This window comes from Heliangelus exortis, chromosome 1 (genome assembly GCF_036169615.1).
Source record: "Heliangelus exortis chromosome 1, bHelExo1.hap1, whole genome shotgun sequence".
In the NCBI taxonomy this organism is placed as follows: domain Eukaryota; kingdom Metazoa; phylum Chordata; class Aves; order Apodiformes; family Trochilidae; genus Heliangelus; species Heliangelus exortis.
Genome location: NC_092422.1, coordinates 177,658,688 through 177,679,022, shown reverse-complemented (window position 1 = coordinate 177,679,022; position 20,335 = coordinate 177,658,688). Strand labels below are relative to the sequence as shown.

At 38.4% G+C, this 20,335-nt stretch overlaps 1 protein-coding gene across 1 annotated transcript in view; it reads right to left on the bottom strand.

Moving 5' to 3' along the window:
* Window positions 1–3,826: 3,826 nt before the first annotated feature.
* Window positions 3,827–20,335, bottom strand: part of MAPK12 (mitogen-activated protein kinase 12) — a 31,027-nt gene continuing 14,518 nt past the window's right edge. Inside the window, exons 4-12 of the mRNA XM_071733794.1 lie at window positions 19,466–19,577; window positions 12,739–12,768; window positions 11,003–11,050; window positions 9,416–9,530; window positions 8,733–8,804; window positions 7,370–7,449; window positions 6,520–6,598; window positions 4,821–4,994; window positions 3,827–4,010 (exon numbers count right to left, since the gene is read on the bottom strand). Coding sequence (XP_071589895.1) covers window positions 3,940–4,010; window positions 4,821–4,994; window positions 6,520–6,598; window positions 7,370–7,449; window positions 8,733–8,804; window positions 9,416–9,530; window positions 11,003–11,050; window positions 12,739–12,768; window positions 19,466–19,577 — 781 coding nt within the window. The 3' untranslated portion in view covers window positions 3,827–3,939. The remainder of the gene's footprint in view (window positions 4,011–4,820; window positions 4,995–6,519; window positions 6,599–7,369; window positions 7,450–8,732; window positions 8,805–9,415; window positions 9,531–11,002; window positions 11,051–12,738; window positions 12,769–19,465; window positions 19,578–20,335) is intronic.

Sequence of the window (20,335 nt, the reverse complement as noted above, 5' to 3'; positions counted from 1 at the left end):
TCCAGATGGATGCTGCTCCTGCTAGACAAAAATCACACATCATGCTCATGCCTGAGAGCTGCACATGGTTGCAGGTGGCAATGGAGTTTTTAGATCATTAAGTTAATATCCCAGAGCATCTCAGCACAAGAGCTGCTCATTAACTGGTAGTCCATGAAGTTTCGAGGAGTGTCTGTATGATGGAAGTCCTCTTCCCTTGATCTTTCTCCAATTCATGCTTCTGAATTCTTAAAAACACTTTGGAGAAGATCTTAAGTGTTGCATCCATGGTAGTGACTCAAACAACTTGTTGCCCTACAGAGTATTGAAGAGACTGAGAATTAATCAGCAGAGACAGCTGGTGTTATGAGCCCTTAATCTTTCTCCAGTAACTGCAGGAACCATCTAAAGCCCTACAGGAGGATTTCATAACAAGATCCAGTAAATGACAGCCTCTAAAAAAATGCTTCATTCTCTGACAACCTTAGCTGAAGCAGACCCAAAGTATCTGATAATTGGTTTTAAACTGCAGATCAAAAAGTAGAAAGCTCCAAGAATCCTACCCAGCTCAAGTGCCAGGTAGTTCTGAGTCAAGAATGAAATGGAATCTTCTGAAAAGATTTTGCTAGATGCATATTAACACTCACCTCATTTTTATCCTGTAAAAAACCCCAACATAAGAAGTGAAATTCAAAATTCAACACAAATAATGTGTCTTCAGTACAATGAAGATTAATACTTCAGGGGAAATTTTGCTCTAGAAGAGTCAGGGGGCACACAAGACCCCTGTTAGCTCCAACTTCCCTGTCCAACCCAAGACGTGTATGCTTGATGGTGGTCAATCTAACTCTGGCTTTTAAAATCAGGCTGAGGAACGCAACTGCATTTAAGGACTGAAATCCTGACCTTCAGAACAAAGCAGAGGTGCTTGGTAAAATCCAAGATGCTGTAAGAAATAATGAGGTGTCAGTAGGTCAACTGGATCAGCTCTGTGGCTGACAAAGTTTGGAATACAGGAGAAAGGTAAGGGTGGATCTGCTGTCTGACTGTCTGCCCAAATGAACATCAGCAGCTAATATCACATGAAATGTACCTACAATATTAGGTTTCATATAGTTCCCTTATGCAAAAAATACTATTTTCAGGAGTGATTATACATTTGGGAATACATACAGAAAAAATAAGACCATCCTTGTGTAAAAAAAAAAAGCAAAACCCAACCTTTATTTTTCACAACACATTTCAAGTACATGCAGAACATATTTACATTTCTCTTTAAGGCAAACAGAATCTGGGTTCTTGTTCCTGAGTTGCTTAGCACCAATAGAAATAGCAAATAAAAACTTAGGAAATGTCATCTCTCCCCTCTGAAGCAGCAGCCTCCCATGCAAAATATTTCTCTTTTTGCCTTGCATTTCATTTAATGAGCTATTTATACTAATAATCTCTACTGTTTGGAGCCCATTTGGCTCTAATCTGTTTGGAGCCATTTCTGCAGATTTCAGTATCTCAGCAGAAACATCTTGCCAAGTTGTGACAAACCTTTCATGATTGTTCATGATACCTTGCAGAGTGTTTGCTGACCACACAGCAGAGCTTCTGCTTTTGCTGGCACACACATCAAGGTTGTTCCTTCAGTTATTTGAAGAGTTCTGCATTCCCCCAATATCTAGAAAAAAACAACCTTGCCTTCCTATGACTCTTTCATGCAGGCTGCCTGCTTCTCCAATACTGTGTCAGGATTAAGAGAGGGAAACATTCACCTCAGCCAATGGAGGTTTTCAGGGCTTGACTTCACTAAAGCTAAAGTGGGGGGAAGTAAAAATTCCCATTGAAGAGCTGGCATTTACAAAGAAAATGCAAACCAGTTTTTCAACAAAAAACCATGCTCTCTTGAAGCACGTCTCCCTTGAAGAACATTTTAGTAACTTGCATTATCGCAGGACTTAAAACAATTGCTATAATTTAGGATGTTGAATTGCCACTTAAAATACAGAGGGAGATTTAAAATAGAGAGGGAGAAAATACAGAGAGAAATTTCAAAGAATTTTGTGACATTCTTCCTTGACTGGCTCTATGAAACTCACCAATTCCAATAGGAACTTTTCTACCTGGACTTTTAAGAGGATCATAAGGTATGATCCTAAAAGAGAAAAAATCTATTCAGTAAAAAATATATTTCCAGATCCTATTTAACTGAAATGTGTAGTCCAAGCAGAAAGTCAATAGTGCAAAATGGGGTGTGACTTTTAAGTGCAACTTTCTCAGTGACCTGTAGTGTGGAAAAATGTTTTGTTTCAGATTACATTCTCTGATTTTTTTGCATACATTTATGAAATTATTTTTTTTAATGATTTTTCAAATACATCAGTAATTCAAGGTTTCTTCTACCATTTAGCCTCTATAAGTGCCCAACTCAGTTAATCAATGGTTATCACAATTTTTAAACAAATGTTAATATTTACAGGTGTTTGACTTAAACATCCATTGAAAGAAACAGATCATGCCTTGACTAAACTTTTGGTTTAAATCAGTTATTAAAGCAAAAAAACCCAAAGAATTTCTTTCTTTTTTTTTTCTCCAGTTATTAGCTGCTAAGATCTTTCTTCATGACTGTTTCACTTATTAGCAACATACAACAGCCTTCTGCATTGGGAACAATCCAGATTCAAACAGTCAGCTGTAAAGAAATTATCTTTAACAAGGACAAACCATCCCACAATTAAATGCTCCACCAAATGTTTGCCAATTTCTTTTTCCTACCTCTGAGAGGTTATTAAAAACTAAGCTTCTAGGAAAATACAACAAACAGGCAGTGCTAGGAACTCATGAAGGGTCTTAATATCCCATCAGGAAGCTTACTCTTTCTGGTAAGGCACCTCCCAACCCATGGTCTGAGGGTTCCCCACCCCCAAGTAAGAGGAGTTCAAAAGGCTAAAAAAAGGAATGGTTGTTATCCTACACCTGGCAACACCTCTATGCACTGTGAAGTGAACAGCTTGCTGCGGGTATTCCCAATTACCAGCTGCAGCAGAGCATTTCTATCCTCATTTTGTTTTCTATAATGTGACCTGCATGCAGTTTGATTTCTAAAATTGGCACTGCTGGCTTTATAACTGGTACACCCTCTGAGAAGATGTACTTTTTCAGTGATCATTTCAATACCAAGATGCTAGAGAGATTACAAAATTTGATAAAGCCTCCCTGGAAATCCTTGACCCCAAGTCTATTACAGACTGACTGCACTGTATTAAGAGGAAAATATTGGAAAATATTGTTCCTCTTGACAGTAATTATTTTCTAGTAACTCTTTATTTGGTGTATTTGTCAAATCTTGTCCCACTATGCTGGTTGCTTTGAAAAAATCTAGGACTTCTTTGCTTCTTGCCTCTTGCCCAGATGTGAGAAATGGTTGGAGCTGAGGTTCTCCCCTCACACAGGACAGGGGACACAGCATTCATCAGGCTGTGTCTCCACTACCTGCTGCACTAGCTGAGGTAGCAGAAGCTCATTACCTCCCCAGGCATCTTATTGAGGTGAAATATTCCAGAGGAAGATACACGAATACTTCTTGCATTCAAGATAGTCCAATGGCCTTGCAGAGCAGTCATGGCACATCTCTGAGGTGATCTGCGTCTCAGCTTGCTCACAGTGGTAACTTGTACTCTTCTAATCTCGGATTTGCTGAGCTGATCCTACCTGCTCTTTTGAGGATGGCACCAGATTATCAGTCTGAATCCTTTCATGCAGAAGGGAGAAGCTGTAGGCAAGAATAGGTTTCCAGACAGTTCTGAAATGATACTTCCAAAGGCACTAACTTCCACATGCAGAGTGAAAGACACTGCTCTTTCTTACAGTGCAGATGAAACAGATTACATCCAGTTTATTTACAAAAGTTTTATACATCACAAACATTTACAACTTTCCTGCTTTGAGTTTTGAAAAGACAGAGTCATACAGTTAAACTGCTGTCTCCTTTGACTCCAGTGTCTGTTGTGGCTTGAAGTTCAGTATCTCTTTATATGTAATGCCTGGAAAACAGAGTAACAGAGTGTTGCTGGGCTAATCAGAAAAGAAGCTGCACAGACATGAGAAAGATGCAACCCTCAGTGCACCCAGGGTCTTGATCTAAGTCAGGAAGAGAGAGACCTCTTCAGGCAAAAAAGAAAGTACAAAAAGTCAGAGAATCAAGGAACGTTTTTTCACCATTTCAAATCTGAAGTAGCTCAATACTGAAATATTAAACAAGCTTTCCAAGGGATGCAAGAATTGACTTCACAGTATAGGGGCAATGTCCTCAGAAAGAACTACAGAGTACCTAAGCTTTAAAAGTCAAGTCCTCACTTAAAAGCCAAAATACAAACCTCTGATGTCAGATGAAAAGTAGACTCAGACTTAAATCTCTGCTGAGATGGATGTTTTCTCTCCCTGAGAGAACCTAACTTAAAATTAAGGCCAGCAACTGTTGCAATCCTATAGACTCAACATTTGAGGAGTCTCTTCACTTGTTCTGTTCATTGGAAGGCACATGTTAAGAGAAATGTTTTTTTTCTATGTTGCAGAAGATGGGAGGACAGACACATGAAGAAGGAAGAGAAAGCAGAGGAGGACAAAGAGGACAAGAAGAGCCTCTGTTAAGAGGCAGTGAAGAACACTATGAGGAACATTCCAGAAGGACTTGGTAACTGGATAACTGGCTTATCAATACTGTTTCTCTATCTTAAGGCTGTCTACTTAGTCTGTTCCATCAAAAGCAGAGAAAGTAATTTGTAAAGGGGAACAGTCCACTTTCTGGATGGCCTATCTGGTAATTTTTGAAAACATCATGAAACTAAACTCACACTTCCACTCATCTAGAGGAAGATCCATGTTATCAAATGTGTCATCATATTTCTCAGCTTCAATTTCTTCCTCAGGATCATGAATTGGTTCGAAGTACGGATGCATCAAAGCCTCAGCTGCTGTGACTCGCTTCTCTGCATCCAGCACCAGCATCTTCTCCAGAAGGTTAACAGCTGCTCAACAGAAAACAAACAGTGCATTCAAATCATGCCACTGATCCCAGCTTGTACACTGTAATGTTGCCCTGGAGATACTTCAAATAAATACACCAAGTTATAAAGCAGAATCATTTGGTGTTCATTCTATAGCCAGCAGGGCCCATCTGTATTGCAAAAGTGTTGTGAGCATATGGGGATGTGCATAGAGCCTGATGGAAAGCAGAGATACTCCCTTGCTCCTGTATGCAATACAGCCACATCACTAATGACTTCTCTGCTCCAAGATCACTGTGCTTGGGGCTTTCCCAGGTGCCACTGTGTTGTGGTTCTGAGGTACATCATGACCTGACAGCAGCAGAATGAACAGGGGGGTGTAGAGCTAATGAGTGTGTGACCAAATCCAACCCAATACACTCTGAAGTTCAATCAGACAAATCAGTTGTCCATGCTCATAATCTCAGCACTGACTTTGTTACGTGGTTTTGACACAGCCAAAATAATTCATCAAATCTTCTGTGTTCTTTTCCAGCAGATCTTAGATCAAGTTCACCATTAAGCTGTCAAAATGAGCTTGTGTAAACAGATGTAACATGATTTATTTATTCCCCGTTTTTCTGTCCCAAAAGAACATTCCTGGGTTGGGTGGAGCAGCTGAAAGGAAGAAGAGGCAGCAGCACTGGACAGGATGCTGCATCTCCTGCTCGCCACACATTGTGGATTCTCTCCAGCCTTCTCTCCCACACCATGAGCAATTAGATGCTCTCCACATAAGGTGGGCAGAAGTGACAGGAAGAAACGTCCTAAAAACTAAATGGAAATGTGTAGAATTTGCTGCAGCTGATCAGTGAGCTAACCATACAGTCAGACTAAGAGCTGCTTATCAATCATGCTTATTTCTTATTTCTACTGTATCTGCACATATGCTTTTAAATTCTTAAGTTTAGAAGATCCAATTATCCTAACTGATATTCTAATAAAACTGGCTGTATGAATGCTCAGGTCACTGGGGAATGGGTAAGGTTTGGGCAGAGCTCTGGCTGCCTTGAATCCTGCCACAGTTCTGTACACTTGGTTTGCTCTTCTGGCTTTTATATCCAAGCCAATGCTTCTCAGGAATGCACAGATGTTTCTCAGGATGTATTCTTTCCATTACTAAAATGTCAGTGTTCTGTTTGCTTGCATTTCTACTGTAAAACTGATTGAGCTTTCCAAAGTATATTTCAAATACAATACACAAAAAATGTCTTACATATATTTAATTTCCCAGGGCTCTTGAGAAAGCTGCTCCAGTAATACCATTAAGCAGATTCTGGACTGAAGCCTTAAACACAAAATACTTATTTTTTGACCCTTCTAAGAAACATCTGACTCTTGGCAGGGTCTAAATTTGGCAAAGTTCAAACAGTATAATAAAAATAATGAATTATGCAAAGAAAGACAGAAAAGCACAAGAATCATGACATAACCTATCACATGTCTGATACTGCTGCTGCCTCCAATGCAAACACAAGAACAAGACAAATTGCACAAACCGTCTTACCCAAAGGATTTGCATACTTCAAGATGGATGCAAAATCTTTTTTCTGGACTTTTGGGAGGCTTTTGATATAGTTTTTTGCCTTAAAAGAAACAGGAGTATTAAGTTAGATCTTTGCTGCCTTTGTAATGTGGCAACATTAACTATACTCTGATCAGGTAACTCAACATTGCTTTGATAGCACATTGTACAAATGAATTTTTTTTGGGGGGGGTCACAAACCCTGATTATATTTACCTTCTTGTTGAAAGGAACTTTTTTTTAAAAATTAAGCCTTAGCACTGTGATTAAGAAATTATAATGTAAAGCTTTAATTATTAGTACTAAATATTTAATATAGTAATTAAAATAAACATGGATGCATAATTTGAAAGAACGTCACAGTGAATTTAGAAGAATCTCTAGAAGTTTACCTTATGCAGTAATTCATTAAGATTTAAATTGTAGAGCTAGTCTCATGATTAAATTTAGCTTTTTTGTAGTAGGTGCTTAAGGATTCTAGGACATCCACACAAGAATAGGAAAGATAAGTCAGAGACATCTGCAGAACAATTTGGTTTTCTGAATAGGTTCCTGTTTTCAGTACATTTCCAATAAAGGTAGTGATGCATCAGCTCAACTCTTGGTATGCACTGGAAACTTTCAAGTATTTAAAGATATTTTAAGTGTCTCAATTATCTTCTGTGCCCCCTTAATCTCAAGGACCTATTCAGGGGGTGCAAAGCACTTCAAGGCAGAGATGTCAGAGGTCATTCCAGTAGTCAGTACATAGCATCTCAGCCAGTCTAAGAACTGAGAATGGCTTAAGTCAAATTAAGACAGGTAAAACCAACTGGCAAAGCAGAATACTCACATCTTGACTCTGCAGTTTTTGAACAAAATCTTGAGTTGGTGTACCTGTTATTTTCATTATTTCTGAGAGCTGGTCCAGATCTGAATACCAGAAATAAGGAATGAAGTTTTTCACCATAAAACTAAACACCTTGTAAAAACCGTGAGTTTCTTCACTAATGGACAATAAAGCAAAGATTAAAATGCCAAGGGCCAAACAGAAAATTTATAAACAATGCGATGAAAATTCTCCATTTTTCTTGCCAAAGGGCAGAGACACTGAAACCACCTGAAGTAAAGTATCCTGTAACTTGGGAACACATATCTGAATCCTCTGCAAACTCTTCTAATATCATCAGGTCTCCTCTATACCTTTGGTCAAAATCAGTCCAAAAGTACTGGAGTATCTGAACAATCAGCACATGTGTTGCATGCATTGCCCTGGCCTTTCCAATACTTATTTGGGAAAGACTAAAAGGCTAATCAATGGTTGCTCTTTGCCATTTCAATATATTCTTGTTAAGAAATAATGCATACTTAAAATCTGTACATCTGAAATAACTTGATGCCTTCTACTTTTCCATAATCCCTTTCATTTTCTATGTGAATGCACATAAATAAACTAGAGAATAATACAATGCATACAATGAAGTCCTAATCTTACATGTAAGTACTTAAACAGAAATATAACTAAAATTAAACTGTATTTCTGTAAACAAGTATTTGCAGACAAGCAATTTATTGACTGGAACTCTACAAGGGAAAAAGCAGTGCAAAATGAGTAGGCTGAGCTGTCAAACACACAAAGATGGGAAACAAAGTAAAAAATGCTTTCTGTCTTCTATTAACACCATCCTCTAATGTCACAATGACTACTGCCAGTAAGGTATCACTTGAGGCTGAATTATGGCTTAATCTTGCCTACTTTCTTTCTCAGCAATGAAATGATAGAACTAGATGTTTTCCATAAATCTAAATCATTTTACTAGAAGTTACTTAGGCAACATTTTTGGTAAAAGTCTCAAAAAGCATGAAATGGACTAGGATGTGCACACAAGTCCATATGCTACAGGAGAATCTTCTGTGTTCTAGAGTTGTGGAATCTCTTACTAAAAAAAAAAAAAAATGCCTTTCTCTCATCACAAAACCTTTTACCTGATGATTTGAGGTGTGAATCAAAGATCACCTTTCTACTGAAAAAGTTCAGTAATATAAGTCTTGATTTGCAGATGTATCAAAATTGTACAGAAATTAACCAATTAATGACAAACCATTTTACTATGGATTTCAATTTATGCTCATCAGTTTTTGAACACACCTACTGTAACATATATAAACTTCTGAACATTTTCTTACATCAGTGTCATAAATTCACTGAAGGATACGATCATTTCCTTTGAACAAAGGCCTCCCTGTTATCATCTCAGCCATTATACAGCCCACAGACCAGATGTCAACTGAAAAAACAAAAGTCACATTAAACTGTGGTCCAATTAAACACACATAAGGTTTAATTTAAAAAATATTTTAAATAAGCAGAAAATTTACATTTATAGCCTGTTAAACAATAAACTAATGCCTTGCCAAGTATGATGAATAGTATAGGTACAATTACCAGCCTTTCTAATGAGCAAACTGGAGAGAATCTGACAAAACACAGAGTCAATTTCTAGGTAACAGGCAGATGCACATGGGAAGTAAATTTCCAGTGCTTTCAAAACCTTCCAGATTTATCCTAGAGTGATATGAATTCCCTCCTTCTGCCATTTGCACCTCTGAGTTACACTCAGTACATCTTGCAGGAAGATGACAGTCAGTATGCATTTATGTCATGCTTTTCCAGTAACCTTGGCACTTTCTATTACTCTCAGAAAATATACAAAGAAGTCCCTAAACTTACAACCACCAAACTATTTCCTGCAACTTATCTACAAGGATTTTTTTCATAATTATATTTTCATATCCAACTCCAAGTTCTCATTTACTTCAGGAGCAAGGACTCAATTATACATTGCCTGATTCAGTGAACATTTCAGCTCTGTTAAGACTTTTCCCTAGAGATGCTGACCTGTTTGTGTATAATGCATCCAGTTAAGTATGACCTCTGGGGCTCTGTACCACCTTGTAACCACATAACCAGTCATCTCACTGTCTGTATGCCTTGCCAATCCAAAGTCCAGAATCTGTAGAGGAAGCAGAAAGAACATTCTGACCACACAGCTAGTTAGCAGTTTTATACAGACTTTATAAACATGGAAGATAAAATAACATGAGCATTGTGCAGAGACTGACTTTTTTGCATCTTTTTTTATTGAAGTTTCTTGTTGTCGTTTGAAAAATCAAGAGAGAAGCAACACGGAGCTTTAAGCTTTGCCTCCCCCCCATGTTAGATATTCCTATAGAAACATTTAAAGCTCTAAAACCATAAAGAAAAGAAGAAACTCTTCAATTACTAATTAAACTTATATGAATCCCATTCAGTGCAAAAAATTCTCTGGCCATGGAATGACTGCCATAGCTTGTCAGGACTAAAAGAACAGAATCCATCTAAAGATGGTTTTCATTGCTGTCATATTCCAGGTAACACAATTGTTCAAGTGTTCATTCCAACAATATTCTGAAGTAAGGAGGAATCATTATCTTTGTTTTATGAGTTTTCATAAATGGGAAAGCTTCCTCTAGGTCACACTGAAAACATACAATAGTAGGGAATTATGATTATTTAGCCCCACTAGATTTTCACCAACCTACTGCATCAACTACAGAACAGTTCACTGTAAGAAACACCAGGTCAGTGTAGTTTATTTTTAAGGACACTTCAGAAGAGAAACTTAATGCAAGAGGTGCTACAGTCCTGGACTCCAAGGGTGCATGCCAGCTAAGTCCAAATTCCTTACTGGGAAGGGGTGTGGGTGTGCACCATCCTCGTACCCATCTTTGGATAGAAGCCTCAATGGACAGGACAAGGGGAGCCCCAGAGTACACACCAATACTTGTCCCACTCCAGGTGACACAAAAAATGCCATCTAGTGCATCAGTCGTGCAGTGTAGCAGCAGAAACAGCTTAGAAGCTGAACTACAGGAGGCTGAATTAGGAATTGTCTCCCTTTAACAAATACTTGTCTCTCAGTTCAATTAAGAGCAAAAATGAAGCAGAACATCCCTGTTACCAACTGGGCACCAGCTTCCCAGAATGTCCTGCCTTGACTGGGTGTTTTCAGCTGGGACATCCTGGGCAATGTTTCTAGCTTGTGGTGGAGTAATTTCTTGTGCTTGGCTCCAGAATGATCTCAGAAATTGATCACTGCCTTTGCTGTCCTTACAAAATGCACATTTATGCTAGTTAAAAAATAGGTGGTGAATAGGTCGTCACTAGTCAGGGCTTTATTTCTTAATGAAATACTTAATTATTCTTCTGATGACTGAAGCCAGACATGGGAAAACATTTAGAAGGAGAAGCCTCTTGTAAGTTTTTCAAGATTGTTACCACTGCCCATCTCATCCTCTTCCCTTTAATTTTCCAGTATTCCCCTGTGACTCCTCAAAACCTGCCCCTTCATGGAAACCAGCCAGCATGTCTGCAGCTGTTGCACTTGTTGTCTTCTGTGTGTGTTTCTAACAGACCTGACTGGTTTTTAAAATAAACACACCCTACCTTCAACTCACAGTCTTCATTTACTGCCAAGTTTCCAGGCTTTAGATCCTGTAATCAGATTTTAAATTAATGTTATTTGTCTTACAGCAAGCACAATAAAACACTCTTTTCATTTCTATACTTAGAAGAGAAACAAGTAAAATGTCATAAATCTAAACCAGAAAATCAAATATCACAACAGAAACAAACACAGAAACTTGAATATGTTTGGCTTTTTTCCAATATGATTTGTCTGGGATAAAAACAACTTGTTTTTTCTGCTAGAAGTCAGGAAAATACTTCCAGTGAAGGAACACACCCATGACTGTGACTAAGTAACATCTTTCTTACTTGTATCTTACTGGGGTTTGGGCATAAATTTGTTGCATTTAACACTAACACCATAAAGTTAAGGTTCTATATATGTATTTCTAGACTGTGAACACTACCTATCAAAAAATACTTTAGAAAGGTTCTGTGCTCTGATAGACCTAGATAGAGTACTGAAGGAATTAAACAGGACTTTACTTAAGAGCCTATGCTATCCTCTGGAAGAAAATAAATCTCTCGGTGAAACCAGATCAACAGAGACTGCTACATGAAAAAAATATTCCTTAAGCCTTTTGAGCTACTGTAGCTACTGTTCTAATGATCTTCAAAAGTTGTATTTCTAAGTTTACCAGAAAAGGGAAGAGTACTGGCAGTCACTATGAAGATTTTGCAATGTCAGACTCTTAGATATTCACAAAAAGAAAGAAAAAAAAACCCAGAAATTTTCTTTCAGCTTTTGCAAATCTTTGTCACATCAGCACAAGACATTTAGAGGAATCTTCTCTCTGAACTTTATAACAGACATCCATGTTTATAAAAATATGTTTAAAGATCAGAGGGACCTTGGAGAGAAACAAATTGGTGTAAAGAACCATAATGAAACCAAGCTCAAAAGCCATCAAGAGCGGGCCTAGAAAATGTTTAGGAAGCAATAGTAAACTTAGACCACAAATGCAGCAGATGTAGAAATAAAAACATAAATTTATTACATTATTCTGTCAGTGAGCCAAATTTCCATGTCCAGCTTTGAGCTACTATACAATGTGTACTTTCTGTAATAAAATATCAGGACAGCCACAAGCAGCCAGTCTCTACTATTATGTTGCAGTTTTAGGGGAAATTATGCTGCTTGAGACCGCAAGAACATCACTCAGAGCTCCTTCACAGTGTAAAATTGCTATTAAGTGGACTTTAGACATAGCAGGGATTAAAGAAGAGTTAGATGCTTAATGACTCTCAGAAAAAAAATTAAGGTTTTCAAGGCTCTAAAATTTTTTACTATCTTTTCAGTTTCTGTGTCTTCACTCCCACTGCTTGCCCTCTCCAACTTTGAACATTAACACGACTTTAAACAATAAAAAAATTGTTTTTAAAAGTTCAATTTTTGGTTAAAACCAAACCAAAACAGAAAAGCTCTTATCCATTTCAGTTTTGATGCTATTTGTGTTTGTGGGGACTTACAACTCAACTTCACCAACTAATTAAAAAAATTAAAATCTAGGTTGCATTCAGTGCAACTTGAGTGCCTGGATTATGCTTACATAGCCATACCACTTTATTCCCTTTTGAACAAGAAACCCAAGGCATCAAACACTGTAAATAGAGTCACCTTAAACAAAAGTTCAGGCATATTTATGAGCATGCTTATATGCAAACTGCACTCACATTACCAGAATACATGCATGTATTATATTGTTTCCACTTACCCTGTGAATTATGCCTGATGAATGAATATACTGTAAAAAAAAGAAATAATTTTTTAGTTAGTGAGGTCCTGACATGAAGAAGATGCCTGGGGCGGGGAAAAAAGTACTTTTTCACAGTGCTTAAGTAATCTGAAATTAGATGATGCTTAGTTACTGCACAGAAGATATTTTTAGCTATGTTTTTAATGTTCAGATAATCAAGTAGAATTTTTCCTTCTCCTTGACACAATAATGAAAACCCAGTAAATCCATTTGAGTTCTACAACAGTTCATATAGCTTTTTCCAATTCTTCCCATGCATAAAATCCTTCTTCCCGTTCATTTTTGGCATTGCTAGGTATACATAGGTATCAAATCTGCTATTTTATATATCAGAAATTTTCTCTTGCAATAAACATCTCCCATGTGCCATCATAATTTAGATTCATATGCTCCAGCAGCACTGAGTTTTAAGAGACCATTTAAGACCAGGATGAAAGCCAGCCAAGGTCTTGGTGAAGGAGTCTTGCTACATGCTTCAGTGCTTCTTCAATAAAACACAGAAATGTCATGTCACAAAACATTCTCCTTTACCTAAACATTCTATCATCCTTTCAGTCATCTGCTTAAGGGCTCACAGACATCACACCATCAAACTGGACACCTTTGACTACTTCTTTTGGGAAGACAGGTGATGACAGATGACTGCTATCAAATACTCCCTGCAGAGGTACACAGTTCCTCTCACCAGCTGAATCACCAGACTGTTTTTATCATGGGCAATAAAGGAGCCTGTAGTAACTGTCTGAGAGAAAGGCATCCCCTTTGCAAGGACTGAAATGCAGAAAGTTGTCCTGAGAAGATACTTTCCAAGAGCAGCCTGGGCTGTGCAAGTATTGTTCATACAGGTGTGGGGAACTGATCTGAGAACACCACAGACCATACTACTGATGGCAGCTCATACTACTGACATTAAGCAACATGAGAACAACAAAAGCATTTTTTAAATCTCCAGAAAAGATGGATGAGATGTGAATCCCATCAATCTCACCAGGAGAGTTTTCATTTTACTCCACCCTGAAGAACGGGACAGCCACTAGGAACCAGGGACAATCAGGGTGCTCTCACAGAGATGCACAGAAACACTGAATTTTACGGGGTAACCAGCAACTTTCATAGCCCCAGCAACTATTGTCTTCTTCAGCAGCCATGAAGATGAGCAATTAACCTTGTAAATGCATTCCCTGCAAAGGGATCCTCATATTCCACCTGATGAGGGGACTATAGAAAAGAAAACAAAGCTACAGATCAAAGACAACTTCTTCAGACAGATTCAAAGTACATTTCAGAGTTAGGTTTTTGAACATACAACCTAGGCAGCAAAAGGTCTGAGTTTAAGGCAGAGTTTCTAAAGCCGTGACTGAACAAAAATAAAATATGACATTTTTTTTCCTCTTTTACACGTGATGTAGATGTGACCTCAGGTTCTGAAAAGAGAGGAAAAAATATCACTTCCCTTAAACCTCTGCCTACAACTTTACCAATCCAGACCACAGTAGGGCTCTGCTGCCACATGGGTGCAGTACTGTGCCCGAGCCCAGGCAGGACCTGGCATTTGCAGTACACCAGGTCCTGCTGCGTATTATCTACAGACGATGTAAGGTTTAACATCATCCATAGAACTTGCCACAGAGCTTAGCAGGATTTTCTGAGGCAAACAAAAGGGGCTGAGGGCAGAGTTGCTCCCCAGAATGTAGCCTGTACAAAATGTTTCTTTCATGGATGTGCATGAAGTGGATCCAGATGGAAGGAAACAGATGCAAAAAGAGGAAGTCTGTCATTTGCAAGCGAAGACCAGAAAGGGGATATACTTTTTTAAAGTTATCTGTAAGTAGTTATACTCCCAACAAATGAGGAAAAAGCTGACAACTCCTGCCAGTAGCCATCTTGAGCAACGATATCACAATGACTACTTGCATTCTAAATCTTTCAATGCCTTCTTACTGAAGCTTCTTGATTTTCCTGAGGAGGTACTTAAAATATTCTACAGGTTATTTTTGCTGGTATTGCTGTAAACTGGCAGATCCAGCAACTCTTCACCTAAAGATGTGGCACATAGAAACAACAATTAAAAGGACTGCACTGCTCCAAGTTAAAATAAATCTCACCTGTCTGGGGGGCCAGAGCACGGTTTTGTTGGCATTTTTGCCCCACTGAAAGCTTTATGAGCATTTACAGCACTAGAATCTTGTTAACACTCTGAGGAGATGTCCTATATTTATTAAACACTCCTCTTAATACAAGAGTACTAAGATTACATGAAATGGCACTTATTACTGGTGCTAATGTACACATCAGCCTTTCTGTAAGCTTAAGTACTGATACTGTGCTGTAGAGTACTTCTTTAACAACAGTAGCATTCTTTTAACTGATTTTTATTATCTTCTGACAGGTAGCAGCGCTGGAACTATGCCACTATTTGTTCAGAAAATTTTCCACTTCAGTTCTATAGCCTTCTGAAATGGGATCCTATTCTTACTGATTCTCAGCACTAAATTATCCATTTGACAGATTTTTCACTCTTGAAATGGCAAAATCCAGACCAGAGCAGACATACCCTTCACAATGTTATTACCACTTCATCTCAGAATTTTATTCAACGTGAGCAAAATGCCCTGGAGCACAAGATGCTCTGTGAATTATCCTAGACAATTTTTGGTAACATGCATAAATCTTTGTATGCTGGCTTCAGATCGTATTAGGAAGCTATCCAATAGTTGCCTAAATTCTGAGCATTCTTGTCTGCATATGCAATCCCCACACAAATTTAAACGTTAATCAAAAGGGAATTAGGAAAACAAAAGGGAATTAGGCAGCATGCAAAATGAAAATGGGGAGTGACTTGGCAGGGAAGGAAAATCTGAAGGGCAAATGAGTAAAAGGGAGAAGAGAAAGGAGAGAAACAAAAAGAATAACAAACATTTTAAAAAAAGACAGTAAATAGGGATGACAAAAGGAGAGAACTAGAGCAGGTAAACATTACCATGGCTATGGGAACAAAACTTTAATGGGTGTTTGTATGGCCCAAGAGCTATCTGTCCATTCTCAAATACTGTAGGAACAAAGAAACAGGACTGCCACCCACCTCCCCAGGCCTCTGGAACACAAACCCAACTGGCACTTCTGCAGAAGAGGGACCCAAGACTGAAAGCACTGGGAGCTCCAGCCTCTTTTCACCTACATAAAGACATTTATATTCAGCTTGTCTTCTGTACTGACACAGCTTTTCTGTTGAACAAAAACAATCACAAAAGCCCTTCCAAATTTCAAGCTCATACTTAAATAAAATTTAATGCCAGACTAAGGCCTGACTAGGAAACAGACAAAGATGAGACATGTCATTGTTTTTACACAGTGTAAAATTGCATTGTTTTTTCCTGCCGCAGATGAAGTTAAATTCTGATAAATTACAAGGCTCAAAGAAAGGAAATTGGTATTTTCATTCTCAATAGAAAGAAGACACTGAAACATCAAGAACAGAAACTAATGTGACAAAGCAAGGAAACAAGGACTGTATGGATGTACAGAACAAAGATTTGAGGGGTTGATACAAATCTTCCTGAACTCAGTATGAACTTTCCACTGACCTCAATTTATATATGCATTTTAAATCAATCTTGTTGCTCATTTTGGTATGCAACCAATCCAGAACCAGTCTCCAGGTAGAATGCAGAAAAAATAACCTGAAAGGAACTGACTTGGATGTTAGCAAAAATCTCTTATCTTTTCATAATACATCACTAATGCACAGGGTTTTTTTCTACGTGTATTCAGCTGTCACATGTAAACAGGCTGTTCCAACAGAAGCATGCAATGTGACAAAAACGATTAAAAACCTTCTTACCCTTGACCAGATATGCATCCAGATACCATAAAAGACTTTACATAAAGAGCAAATGCCCATTGCAGGCAAAATCTTTAGCATCATCCCTGCCTCCCCCTCAGCCCAGGAAAAAAAAAAAAAACTCCAAAGTTAAAAGGTGCAAAAAATTAATATGCATTATAAAAATGAGAGGCTGGACGAATTGGCTCAAGAAGAACCTAAAATGTAATGGAACAGATATAGAAAAGACTGTTCTCGAATATTTGCTGTGCAATAGGAAATGACAAAACATCAAAGTCAAATAGCTGAACAGTGTCTTACTTCCTTCCTTGTAATTTTGAGATAAGTACAGTTGTGCTCTTCAAAAATGTGGGGGAAGAGACAAAATATTCAGGTGAACCACTTCTTATAGAAGACCTAAAATAGCTACAGAGACCAGAGACCATCTCAACATTCCTGCTGGCTGCCTTGCAACTGAAACAAGAACTGCCCTCATTTTTATAAAATCCTGGCAACAGCAGTCTTCATCAAGGACTTCCTGCTCTTTTCCTCTCTGGTGGCTTGACCTTGGCTGGCCAGCAAGTGCCCATGAAGCCACTCTCTCATTCCCCATCCTCAGCAGAACAGGGGGAGAAAATACTATGAAAAATCTCATGGGTCAAGACAAAGACAGGGATATCACTTACCATTTACCATCATGGGCAAAACAGACTAGACTTGGGGGAAAATTAATTTAATTTAGTGACAACTGATAACAGAATATGATAGTTAGAAATAAAAACCAAAATTGAAAACACCTTCCCTCTATGTCTCCCAGGCTCAACTTCATGCCTGTCTCTTTTACTTCCTCCTCCTGAGCAGTGTAGGAATATTGGGAATTGGGGTTGTAATTAGTTCATCAAGTGTTGTTTCTGCTGTTCTTTCCTCTTCACTCTCTTCACACTCCAGTGTGGAGTCCCTCCCATGTCAGACAGTCCCCCACAAGTTGCTCCAGCCTGAGTCCTTTCCATGGGATGCAGTCCTTCACGAGTAGACTGCTCCAGTGTGGGTTCCTCTGTGGGCAGTAAGTCTTGCCACAAAACCTGCCAGGAACCTGCTCCAGTGCAGGCTCTCCATGGGCTGCAGCTTCCTGCAGGGCACATCCATTTGCTGCACCAGAGATATCTGCTCTGATGTGGTGCCTCTGCTCTGGCACCTGGAGCACCTCCTCATTCCTCCCTGACCCTGGTGGCTGCAGAGCTGTTTCACTCTCATTTTCTCACTCCTCCCTTACAGCTGCTGCACAGTGGTTTTTACTCCTCCCTAAATGTTATTACAGAGGTGCCACGAACACTGCTGATGGGCTCAAGTTTAGCCAGTGGTGGGGCTGCCTTGGCACTGACTGGGACTGCGTGTTGGACACGGGGGCAAGCTCCTGGTGTCTTCTCACAGAAGACACCCCTGCAGCCCCCCACTACCAAACCTTGTCACTAACCAAACACTTAGTTTTAAATTCTTGTTCTTTTTCCTCCAGATGTATATCAGCCATGCCCTTGCCCTCCAAATTTACTGATCCAACAGATTTCACTGTCAACCTTCAAAGTGCCCAAATACTCTTCTGTTGGTCTCTGTGAGATAATCTAGGCCACTAGGACCAAAATATGTTTCTAGGCCATTTCACTGGAATTAAATTATCTATCCTTTCCACTACACTCACCTCAAGCTAATTTTTTAAAATTTCATATATTGCTTGCCTGTAAAATTAGCCCAAATGATGTTTTTCATCTCTGGTGAATACCATGCCTCTGCTGGAAACCTGTTTCCTAGTTACCTGCAAATAAACAGACCACTCCACTTATATGGTCGTTGAGAAAACACTTATTGGACATGGATTTGTAATTAGGGAAATAAATACAAAACTGAAATTGTAGCTCCACATTCAAAGCCCTGATTGGAGGTTAATTTCCTCTAGTTCTAATAAAGCCAATGTGCCCAAACCTGGCTTTAGTTTCTGCATTTGTAAAATGGGAATTACAGTATTTAAATGCACAACTGTAGGATATTGCAGGATAATCTCTTAGCAAATATAAAAGATTGTATGAGTGAAAATCTACTGAACGAAGAACACAAAACTGGAGATAGGGTCAAGGAGAAATTAATAATGCAGGACTCAACGAAGTGTATTTGTTAAGTTATGTGATGGGAGTAAAACAACTCACTTGTCCTTCTGTAGCTGTTAGGTTCTGAGAGACAAGGGAATCTTAGGTACACTGTTCCTGATGTTCTTGTCCAGGAACAGCATGCTGTCCTGTGATATTTTTTATTCTTAATAGTGTTTGACAATGAAGGGTGCCTTAGCAACAGTGTGTCTGAGCAGTTTGGTAAGCCATGGAAACATTTTCAATTTTGAGGAATTTGAAGGTGATGAGATAGCTGAAGGCTCCAGCCAAGCAGAGTTCTGCCTCTAAACTCAACAATATTTAGACATTCTTTGTCTCTATGGTCTCCACCCAGCCATAGCACAAGGTGTGGCAAAGCAGCACCACCATCACTACTGAGGGTGGAAGCAACTACAAAATCAGAGCAGGGCACTTCCTGGTGTACTCAGATAAGGAAATCAAAGTCACCCTGGATCAATGTACTATACATATCTTCACTGACTATCTCTTTGTTTTCCTTGAAAAAAGCCACAGGCATAACCATCATACAAAAAAACACAGATAACATTTATCATCACAAAACAACTGCTGTGTTGAATGTCATTACTTTTACTATACAAGGTGAGAAATTTTATCCTACAATCAAATGATAAGTTATTATAGCTTTCCATACTGGTTTATTAGGGAAAAGATTGATAAAATCAAAATAATAGTAAAAACGGCAAACCTTTAAGCCTTTCAGCATCTGATATACCAGGAACTGGATTCGATCTTCAGTTAGTTTCTCATGCTTCATTATCTTGCTCAAGTCTGTTCCCATAAATGGCATGACAAGGTAGCTTGGGGGAAAAAAAAAAAAAAAAGACAAAATATCTTCAATTTGTCAAATAAATAAAAACATAATTGTACATTATGGTTCAGTGACAATATTAAATTATAGATAATTCTTTTCAACAACAAAAAAAATTTCATCATCATAATAATGTCATTGGTTTGCCTTTTCTTATAAGGATGAGCAGATGCATTTTCATGAAGGAAAATATTAGATGAGATCATTGTCTCATAGCTACAAATTTTATTATTTAGACTTAAATGAGTTTTCTCTAGTTAAAATATGCAAAATATAATCCTGTTGGCTTCTACTATTCAGTCTGTATGAAAACTTCCTTTAATCTCTTAGAATTGTAACTATAAACAACACAGAAATTTAATATAAAGTCATAAGGGAGATGGGACACTGACCTAGGAGTCATATGTAGGAGTTATATGGAGTTATATGTAGTCACTAGGAGTTATATGTAGTATTTTCAACATCATCACAGTTTTTTCCCCATGACTTTGGGGATCAGGATTTGGGGTTCCAGCATTCACAGATAGATAAGATAGAAAAGATAAGCAATTTTATTCTGTAACTCCTTACAAAATGAAGAGCACCAGCCCATTCTGGAACACTGTATACGAGGTAAACACTGACAATGCAAGGAATACAGATGAAGGGAGTGAAAAGCAGCTGGTAGAATAGTACTTAAATTGGTAAAGATTTATGCATTTTGGATTTTGTACAGCATTTCAAACAGCCAAACTTCTGAGACTGAAG